Here is a 10,932-nt window from a genome sequence, read left to right as displayed (position 1 = left end):
AAAAAAAAGTCTAGGGTTGCGCGAAAAAAATAGGGTCGGTCGGGTTACCGTAAACAGACTATTTTTTTTTTTGGCCTCATCATGCTTATCCATTACCCTTACACGTTTATTTATGTAGACTTGTTTAAAGTATTACATTTATTCCCTAACCCTATAATTGTAGCTGTTACAGATTACAGTGTTGGACTGTCAGCCGCCACACCCTTGCTCGGTTTCAAATGCCAGAACTCTGTGCTAATTAAAGTGCCAATAACATTGTCCATGGACAGCTACAGTAGAGAATGTAGAGACTTTGAATGTACAGTGGAACCCACCTTAAGGACCCCCTTCCTAGCTGCCCCCCCCCCCCCCCCCCTGTAATTATAGTGCCAAGAACACTGTCCGTCAAATACTAATAATAGCCCAATACTGCATTCCACTGTACATGGGCAGCGACTGTAGATAATGTAAAGACTTTGAACTTACAGTGGAACCCACCTTAAGGACCGCCTTCCTACACCCCTTTCGGCACCTTCCCCCATTTCAAGTTCTTACTTTTTGAGATATTCTGTTCATTAGGCCAAAAAAAAAAAATAGTCTGTTTACGGTAACCCGACCGACCCTATTTTTTTCGCGCGACCCTAGACTTTTTTTGGGCATTTGCGGAAAAAAAAAAAAATAAAGGTTTTTTTTGGGGAAAAAAAAAAAAAAAAAGGTTTTTTTGGGGAAAAAAATAAAAAAATCCCGACCCACCGACCCTATTTTTGGGGCCTATGTTACCGTAAACAGACCTTTTTTTGTTGTTGGCCTAAGACCTTTAAAATGTACCCCCAGTTTAAAAATCCATATCTTTTAAGACCTGAATTTCTCACATTTCTGGTGGGGGGTTCCACTGTACTGTATCTACAAAACAAAACCTTTCTTGCAACTCCTGGCAGTAACTCTGTAGCATATGCAGTGTGTGTGTGTGTGTGTGTGTTTTCTGGGCTTTTTAATTTGAAAATAGCACATAATAAAGGATGGAATAACAATTAATTATACAACTTAATACTAATAGTTTTTTAATTTGAAAATAGCACATAATAAAGGATGGAATAACAATTAATTATACAACTTAATACTAATAGGGCCACAAAAAAAAATAGGTGTGGTTACGGTAACATAGCCCCAAAAAATAGGGTAGGTAGGTAGGCAATCACTTTTTTTTTGTTTTAACTTTTTTTTCTAATGTGTACAAATTAAACCTACTTGACAGGGAAATAAGTGTGCGACACGGGCGCTTTCGCTTTCATTGCGTTTTTTGCACTGTTTTTTTTTTTTTTGTGTGTGTTTTTTTTGACAAATGTAATAAAAAGTTATAGGATCGGCCCCTAAAAATAGGGTAGGTCGGGTTACCGTAACCACACCTATTTTTTTTTTAGGCCTAGTAATAGTTATAAAAAAAACACCACCCAACATCATGTAATAAGATTTCAACAGTCAGGCTTTCTCAATTTAATTTGTGTGTGAACTGACGTTCTTTCTTTTTTGTTTCGCCTTTCCTCGTGCACTTCTCCATCTATAATCTCTCCCCCCCCCCCCCCCCCCCCCCTTCATTCCCAAAGAACTGTTGCGGGAACAGTCTGGTTGTTGTCCTTACAGTACAATGTACACGTTACACACACACACACACACACACACACACACACACACACACACACACACACACACACACACACACACACACACACACACCGAATGAAAGAAATCAATACACAATCAATTTTGACGGGCACCAACAGTCCTTGATTCGCTACAAACACGGCAACAGTTCACATCGACACATGATTCAAGACAGAAACAAGAAGAGAAAACATTTTTAAACACGCTGAACAGACATATAGACTCACCGCACTAGTGTCAATGGAAGATTTCACCCATTTGGCACAGACGGGTGGCGAAAGCTGTAACAAAATACAACAAGAAAAGATCGCTAAAATCAATCTTGGCTCCGCAATGGCAGACGCCATCTTGGAAAACTAGCACGAAACTGAACGAGCGAAGAGCGCGGGCTGGGTCACGTGATCCGCTGCTATGGCGACAGGCAAACACTTTCAAGGTGTGCTTTGTCATTTTGCACTTGTAAGGAGTTCACACTGATCTGTGATTACGTGTTGCTTCATTTTTTTCCTGAAATTAAACCTCAAGAACAATCTGTGAACATATGAGTTATCGCCGCCAGGATCTTTTGAATGGAGGTCAATGGAGGGGGCTGGTGGTCGTGATTTGATTTTACCCGTGGTGCGTTGATTGTTGAGTGTTTTCCGTGTTGCGTCTCGCGGCGATATCATTTCAAAGACGTAGGCCGCACATGCACATGTCGGTATCAATCAATCAATCAGTGTAGGGTTACTTTACAGATAAATTAACTGCGTGTGATTGTGAGTCATTGTGTGTGCCAACACTTCGTTGTGTAACCTACGTGCAGGGTATAACTACCCAACAAACATTATGCATGCGTATCGCATGCGTGAAAGCGTGCGTATCGCATGCGTGAAACGCATGCGATACGCATACGATTCTGTAACTTTTGTTTCGTGCGATACGCATGCGTTTTTTGCTCGGATATCGAGCGTGACACGCACCTCTAACGCAGGTCTACCGCATGCGTATCGCATGCGTATTCCATTCGTATTCCGGATTGTTTATGCTCTTTATAAAGCAGGTTTTTAGCTGCTCATATTTTCAGGCACTCTGACAACAACACTCACTCAAACCATGCAAGCAGAAACTCAAAAACAAATTGTTTCATCAAAATATTATGTTATTCAACAATTTTCAATTTTTATAAACATTCACAATCTTAGTGAAAATGCGTAATTAAATTTAGATACACTTACTGGGGCGGGGATGTAGCTCAGTCGGTAGCGCGCTGGATTTGTATCCAGTTGGCCGCTGTCAGCGTGAGTTCGTCCCCACGTTCGGCGAGAGATTTATTTATCAGAGTCAACTTTGTGTGCAGACTCTCCTCGGTGTCCGAACACCCCCGCGTGTACACGCAAGCACAAGACCAAGTGCGCACGAAAAAGATCCTGTAATCCATGTCAGAGTTCGGTGTGTTATAGAAACGGCGTATGGCTGCCTAAATGGCGGGGTAAAAAACGGTCATACACGTAAAATTCCACTCGTGCAAAAAACACGAGTGTACGTAGCAGTTTCAGCCCACGAACGCAGAAGAAGAAGATACACTTACTTAGTTACAACTAAAATTATGAATCATATTCTACCTAGGCTTTACATTTTGAATTTGATGGCATTTTGACACATTTAACATTTTTGATTAGGACAAATATAATAAGAAACCCTTTGCGTATTAAAGAAATAGTCACATTTGTTTTAAAATACAAAACCATGTAATGCTGATCAATTAGTGATTTTGTTTGTTCGTTCATGGGCTGAAACTCCCACGGCTTTTACGTGTATGACCGTTTTTACCCCGCCATTTAGGCAGCCATACGCCGCTTTCAGAGGAAGCATGCTGGGTATTTTCGTGTTTCTATAACCCACCGAACTCTGACATGGATTACAGGATCTTTTTCGTGCGCACTTGGTCTTGTGCTTGCGTGTCCACACGGGGGTGTTCAGACACCGAGGAGAGTCTGCACACAAAGGTAACTCTGAGAAATAAACCTCTCGCCGAACGTGTGGACGAACTCACGCTGACAGCGGCCAACTGGATACAAATCCAGCGCGCTACCGACTGAGCTACATTCCCGCCCCATCAATTAGTGATAATTATCAACACTCAAAATACAATTTGTATTCACAATGCTGCGACTTTTCGGCTATCTCTGAATATATATGCAGCGAAAGGCAATGTGTTTTGTAAGGACTCCCAGTGCCGTGCTGACGTCCTCGGTGATCCATCACCAGGCATAAACAAGTGATGCGCCTTCCCTTCCTTCAAAAGATGAGACTCGATCTGCTTGGCTGCATTTGCTACCTCTCCTCTGCAGCCCAGGTCCAACAGAGTTTCCCTGAAACTAACAACAATTTATCAAATCATTAGTTAGTGTACATAGTCTGAAGCCACCTGAACACACGACAGCCATTTTCCTTCAGTTCTCCCCTTATTTATACTATAGGTACATGTTTTTAATTTATTTACACTCATCCTCATGGTACTGAAAAAGTGCCATGAAAGGCAGAAAATAAGAAATAGAAAGTCAAACAGAATGAGGCAGAGCGATGTTAAGATATCAAATAACCAAAGGGAAGTAATCGCTCAATGCATACGACATGTGTAATAGAGTAAGCGAGAGTTGTACGGAACCTTTTCTCCTGGCACCTGAGAGAATAACAAGCATTGAAATGAACAAGCGACTTTCATCCTCAAAAAAGGATGATCACCGCAAGCTCATATGCTCATCATTCTCCAAGGCACTCCAACTAACACCTACGTACACAGTCATATACAAGAACCAGCTTTTATTCTCGACCGGACTTAGTCCTTAGATCAAGACTGGTTTTAAACAGAACAAATTCAATGTTCATTTCAATGCTTGTTATTCTCTCAGGTGCCAGGAGAAAAGGTTCCGTACAACTCTCGCTTACTCTATTACACATGTCGTATGCATTGAGCGATTACTTCCCTTTGGTTATTTGATAAGAAATAGAAAATAAGGAGCTCAATATTAGCTGATTCTTCAAAGCTTCCTTCACATACAAAGTAACACACACATGAATACAAACACAAAGCCTGTATTACAACATAAGATAAAAATCAGGGACACATAATTCAGAAAACTTCCATAACACAAACATTTAAACCAGGAATGATGACACAAAGTGCTTTCCAAGAGTGTTATTTGTGACTGATCATGCCAAAACATCTTGACAGTACAGGCAAATACTGTGAAACTTATCTTACAGGCAGCTAATTGTACAGTGGAACCTTGTATTGAAGAAACTAGCTTTCCAAGTTTTCAGTTCACAATGTAATTATGTCTGAAAACAATTCCATTTAAAGATGGTTTCTCTCATAGGACGTGATCTGCTTTCAGTATATTTTTGTGTTAATAGTCAAGATCTTTTGAAAGGTAGGTTCCATTGTACCCACAAACGAAACAAGTGTAAAACACAAACACTCACCAGTAATATTATTTGAGATTGATTTGTGAAACTCTACAGCAAGGGAACACATGGAACGTATGTGGCTGCCAGGGCTCTGAGTCTGACTTTCCTTGTTTCAGTGTCTCTCATTTGTGTTGACAGCATCGATTAGCAGCACCTTGATAAGCTACACAAAAGAAAAGAACATTGTCAATAAATAATTTCCTTTTACATCAGTTGGTCTTTTTTACATGTAAGTTCACGGATAAATCTAAAGTGCATTTCAGAGCCGTGTTCATCCCAGACACAGAGGACAATCAGCCAGTTGGACCTGCATGAATTCAAAATATATGTGGGTCAATATGTTTTGGCCAGAAAACAATTTTGGGGTACTACTTGTCTCCAAAACCCCTGAAAACCCCATCTAGACTAACTAAATCTATCTTCAAAGTGAATTATTGGACATGCCTGTGAAAAGTAAGCCTGATTCATGCTACTTGAACCCTTATATTTGTGTTGAGAGCCGAATTATCGACGAAATCGATGCAACAATTTCAATGCAAGGGAGGTAACCCTTGTTACTCGAAAGCACAAGTATTGATGACGTCATGTGATTAGTGCTTCCACTCCTTCGTAAATCCTCGCACAAACATAAAAATAAAGCCATGAACTGTGAAAGTTGCAAATATAAGTCATGATTGCAAACAATTATGTAACAAAACACGATCTAAGGACGAATTTTCTTATTTCTGATGAGGTTTTGGGAGGTTTTTGGAGACAAGTAGCACCGCAATTTTGTATCTACAGAAATTCCATGGGGTCAAAACTATAGACATTCAATATGCAGGCCTGGAGACTGCATACCTGACCTATTATGACGGAGGCTGAAAATACTGTCAGACTCAGAGCACAGTTTAGGTTCATAAAACAACAAAAAAAGGCATCCAATATTTCAAATGCCAAAGCTTTTTGTCGAATAACATTGGTGCACAACCACAACACTAACCAGGAATCAAGATAATATTTACAGTCAAGATTGAAAATCTTCTTAGGCCTGTAACTCAAGTCTGACTACCCTGCATGCTGAAAGCCTGAATAGCGGAGAAAAACAAAACAAAATCAAACATACCATTAGTGAAAGCCGCAGTCAACCCTTTTGCAGAACAGAAACAGCAAAGATCTCTCCACAGGGAAACATCATCAGGATGGTTGGCCATAACGTGTGTACTGCAATCATAAGCAGACACACTGTTACTCATTTAAAATCATAACTACTCACTTAGATACAGATACCTACAGACATCACCATTAAACACACTCACATGCGTGGGCAAGTCAAAGGATTACCCTGTGGTTTAAGCATGACATAGAGACTTCTGAGCTCTACACGTTCAGTCCAAAACACAGGTACTGAAGTAGGGACAACTGCATAAATGGATGAAACCAAAGAGAAAAAAGCATTACTTACCTGAATGTTCACAACAACGCATATTGGTATGACCAGGTTAGCAGATAAACACAGCACTGGACCATTGTCAATGCAGGACTTGAAGTTCAATGGGTCCACTGAAAAAGAGATTGTGCACTTTGAAAAATCATAAACCTGGTATACTGGTAACCTTCGTGAAAACAATCCTCTCCGTGTATGAATTCAGTTAAATTGAGTTTAAATAATACTTGTTCTAACTAACATTTCTGATATGGAGTTTATCAATCACAGTCATTTTGAGTTAGAACTACAACCCTGAAAATTACTGACTACAAAGACATTCATTGATTCAACAAAATATATCATATTTTGGCTTGTATGTCATGTAACTCTGAAATATGATTACCCCACTGAAAGCATAAATTACTGAAGTTTCGTTCAAACACACACACACACACACACAGTGACACATGCACAGAAACACACACAAAAACATTCATCATCAAAGAAAGCCTTAATCATTTTGCAGAACAGAAACAGCCAAGATCAATTCCCAATAGGAAACATGATCCGGATGGTCAGCCGCTGTGTACTGCAAACATAAGTGGCCACACTGTTACTCATTTTAATTTAAATCAGAATTACTCAGATAATTCCACAACTTTAATTAACATCACCATGATTAAAACACACACACACACAAGCCACAATATGAGTCTGTATGGTTAAAGCATGGCATAGAGGCAACAAAAAAACCTACACAAAAAGTACACATATATATATATATATATGCCATTCTTCAGAAGTGTTCAAATTAGAACATAAAGCCCCCCAAACCATCAGATACACAAATGTTTACACAAAAAAGTAACAGAAAACCAGAGTGATCTATGAAATTTAAACTGCACACACAGCACAAAACACATACACTGTGTACATGAATAATAAAGAGGCAACTGACCTTTTCCAATTCAAGACAGCTGTGAGTGTGATGTTTCCATTGTGGGTGTCTCATCTCAAGGTGTGACATGTTACAACAGGATCCAGCTGGTATGCATCTGCAATAATTCAAATATCCTGCCTACATCAGTACGCACTGTGCAACACAAACACATTTTATTTAAAACTCTAAGCATCGCTGTTTAAATAATAATGTGAGTCTTATGACACACTAACACACACACCACTAACTAATGTATATGCAGTGGAAAAAACCCACACAAAATACCATTGAAGCTCAGTGCATGAAATGATTTCTTTCGTGCTTGTGCGCTGAATTCCAAAGAATTTGAACTTGAGCGTAAAGTTAAAAATAACATACTACTATACTATTTTTCATTCTTGCTCTACTTCACATCAGTGAACACACTACTTTGATCGACCAGTTTGGGTCACAAATAAGCAAACACATGTATGGCATTTCCAATACCCGGGAAAATAATATCTACTCGATTCTTAACTCGACTAGAACAGCAAAATACAATGCGCCCCATTCAATGCACATAATTTATTAACACTCAACTTAGAAGTTCAACTTCAACTTGTTCAACAACTTCAAGGATAAAAAAAAACACACCAACTGTGACCAAGAAATGTAGGTTGTTGGAAAGCTTGTTATTGACAAAACAATACATTCCAGTCACAGATATTTCGACCCAGCTGTCTTTTCAGTGCACAGATAAACAAATATTAATTCAACAGTAAAAGACTGACCCTTTCATTGTTTCAATTCGCATCACCAAACACTGACAGACTGAGACTGATCGAAGGTCAACTTCACGAAACAATTAGATCTAACTTGGCTTAAAACGGCGCCTCTGCACTTACCAAACCTTGATACGCGGTGCAGTGAACAGAATGCTTCGATACTATGCCTGCAAATACATTCTTAAATAATGAAAACGTCAAAAATAGTGAAGAAACTTACCTGTCAAGCATTCTTGTCGTCCGCTGATTTGTGTTGACCGTTTATCGGAAATGCGGGCTTGTTAAGGAACGAAAACAGAGTTGTTTCCCCTCGTAATAGCAGACGACATTGTCACTGCAATGCTGCTTTTACACTGATTCTGTTCTTTAAACGCAGTTTTGACCTTTGTAAGTGTTCTCTCACACTGCATGCTACCTTTTAAATGCAGATCTATAGATTGTGAATTCTAGAGATAGTCATCTACAGGCAAAACCAGTCGTGAGATAAGATTTCGAAAAACCGGAAGTGAAGATGTCGGAGCAAAATGTTTCGAAAAGAAATTAGCGCTGATAAAATATAAACATGAGTTTGAGTTTTCTGTGGGATCATCATCGATTTTCTTTCATTTTTTTAACTGAGAATTTGGCTTTTCTTTAATTTAAAAAGATTCAGAGGGACTGTGAGCTAAAAGATTGCACAGGGCATCGTCGCCGTCAGTAATGACGTCAAATCTTGGACCTAATATGGAGGTCCAAGGTCAAATGCAATATAGCGTCATAAAAAGCATGCGTATCGCATGCGAGACGAGTTACAAAATCGTATGCGTATCGCATGCGTTTTCACGCATGAAAGCATGTCGCATTCACGTATGCGATACGCACTCGACTCGAGTGCAGAAATCCGTGTTCGATTTTGTGCATGCGTGACGCGCTCGATTCGAGTGCAGAAATTCGTGCCGAGTGTTTTACGCATGCGATCCGAGGGTGCAATGTTTGCTGGGTATGGTTCTATGCGGATTTTTCTTCTTCTCAAAACCATGCGTGTGTCTGTGCGTGGGCATGTCTGTATATGTGTGGAACCGCCTGCCTGTAGAAACTGCCGGTATACAGACGTTTCGCACTTTCGCCGTTTCGCACTTTGACGATTCGCACTTGTGCGAATCGTCACAAGGAAAAAGTTCGAACCGTCAGCATCAGGTGCGAATCGTCATAGTGATAGGTGCGAATCGTCACAAGGAAAAAGTTCAAATCGTCAGCATAATAAGGCGCGAACCGTCATAGTCATAGGTGAGCGATTTTGGTGTTGTTGTTGGGCGCAAAGTAAGAATCCGGGGCAGAGTTGGAATAATCGGGATTTCCCGAAACCTCATTTGATTTCCAACAAAGCGCCGCATTTCCGGAAACGAGCTGCCTCGTTCTAGAAATGGCAACCCTTCGACTGGCACAAAAAAGTAGGCCTATACCCTTTTCACAGGTCATGAATAAGGTATATGTGAAAAAGCAAGGTCTTATACAGGGGAAATCTTGGGGGGGGGGGGGGGGGGGGGGGGGGGGGGGGGGGGGTGGGGGCATTACACTGTGTAACAATTCTCTCAGCCGTGACACTCGGCGCATGCAGCTAGCTAGTTGCTGCTGTCTCGATCTATTTTGAACACAATGATTTTTTTTCTCAGAGTAGAGTGTTAGTTTGTTACAACAGGCTGAAATCATCTTTAATTTGAATCAACATTTTGCAACAATCAATCACATCAATATAGCGCACAGACTTACACATCACGTTCAGTTCAAGAGCCGAGAGAGAGAGAGAGAGAGAGAGAGAGACAGACAGAGACAGAGACAGAGACAGACAGAGACTGAGAGACTGAGAGAGAGAGAGAGAGAATTGCATGGCTTGTTGTGACAGGTGTCATGTTGATACAATGTTGCCATTGTATCATGGAAAACAAATTGATGAGGCTTGGTGTCGCAAGGTCGTGTTAACGAAACGTCAAAAATGACGTCAAAATAGCAGAATGCTAAAGCCGGCATGCGATCATACTGGAAAATCACCTACGCACACCAGATCCGCTCTTTGCCGGCTCACATATATATTTGAGGCCAGTACTATCACAGGGCCGCCCAACTCATGTCCCAAAATAGGTCATAGCTACCTGAGAGGACGTAAACTCCACTCCCTTAGTTTCTGAATAATCATAACCATGAAGCAAAGATCATTGCTGTCGTTTCTGCCTCCAAGAGGTCAGAAAAGCCCCTAATTGTCAGACACTGAAACTGAAAGTGATTCACGGCCTAGTAGGCTACGTCAACCGCCTGATGATGCTACGATGGCATAGCAAGTCACTCGGTGATTTTGACATCGGCTCTGCGCGTCAACACTTTTTTGACAACCAGGGGGGGGGGGAATAACCCGAATTTATTCCACAGAAAACGTCTGCGTGTCGATGGCATTGATAAACATTGATTTAGTCAATGTTTGCATTTGACGGTTGCATTGGCAGGTTGATTTTCGTGAGAGCATTGTGCCGCTCATGATGTCATACCGGTTTAAAAGATATCTAGCGCGATCACTGAATATAAATATAAGCTCTTTACAAATTTAAAACTAAAAATAAATATTGAAAAACAACAACATGCAATTTCCCCAACTGGCCAAGTAGCTAAAATTATCAAGCCAATCATCCTCACTAACACTCCCTCAGCCTGCTCAAGTTAGAAATTGCACAATCACTCATGAACGCGCCACCCTT

General features: G+C 40.6%; 1 protein-coding gene and 1 long non-coding RNA gene across 3 annotated transcripts in view; both read right to left on the bottom strand.

The window, feature by feature from the left end:
* LOC138972788 (transmembrane protein 145-like) overlaps positions 1 to 2,397 on the bottom strand; it is a gene marked incomplete in the record, with an annotated part of 43,181 nt that extends 40,784 nt beyond the window's left edge. The window contains 1 exon segment of the mRNA XM_070345456.1: positions 1,869 to 2,397. Within this exon segment, the coding sequence (XP_070201557.1) occupies positions 1,869 to 1,988 (120 nt within the window).
* Positions 2,398 to 3,608: 1,211 nt separating this feature from the next.
* LOC138972787 (uncharacterized) lies at positions 3,609 to 9,182 on the bottom strand. 2 transcript variants are annotated; one of them, XR_011457753.1, is made up of 4 exons: positions 8,427 to 9,182; positions 7,461 to 7,557; positions 5,110 to 5,257; positions 3,609 to 4,001 (listed from the first exon to the last, which is right to left on the bottom strand). It is a non-coding gene; the product is annotated as an uncharacterized lncRNA (long non-coding RNA). The 2 variants fall into 2 exon arrangements; XR_011457754.1 differs by lacking the exons at positions 7,461 to 7,557; positions 8,427 to 9,182 and adding an exon at positions 6,200 to 6,428.
* Positions 9,183 to 10,932: the final 1,750 nt, after the last annotated feature.

This window comes from Littorina saxatilis, linkage group LG8 (assembly GCF_037325665.1).
Source record: "Littorina saxatilis isolate snail1 linkage group LG8, US_GU_Lsax_2.0, whole genome shotgun sequence".
Taxonomy (NCBI): Eukaryota; Metazoa; Mollusca; class Gastropoda; order Littorinimorpha; family Littorinidae; genus Littorina; species Littorina saxatilis.
Note: the sequence above shows the minus strand (reverse complement) of the source record. Positions and strands in the feature narration are given on the sequence as shown.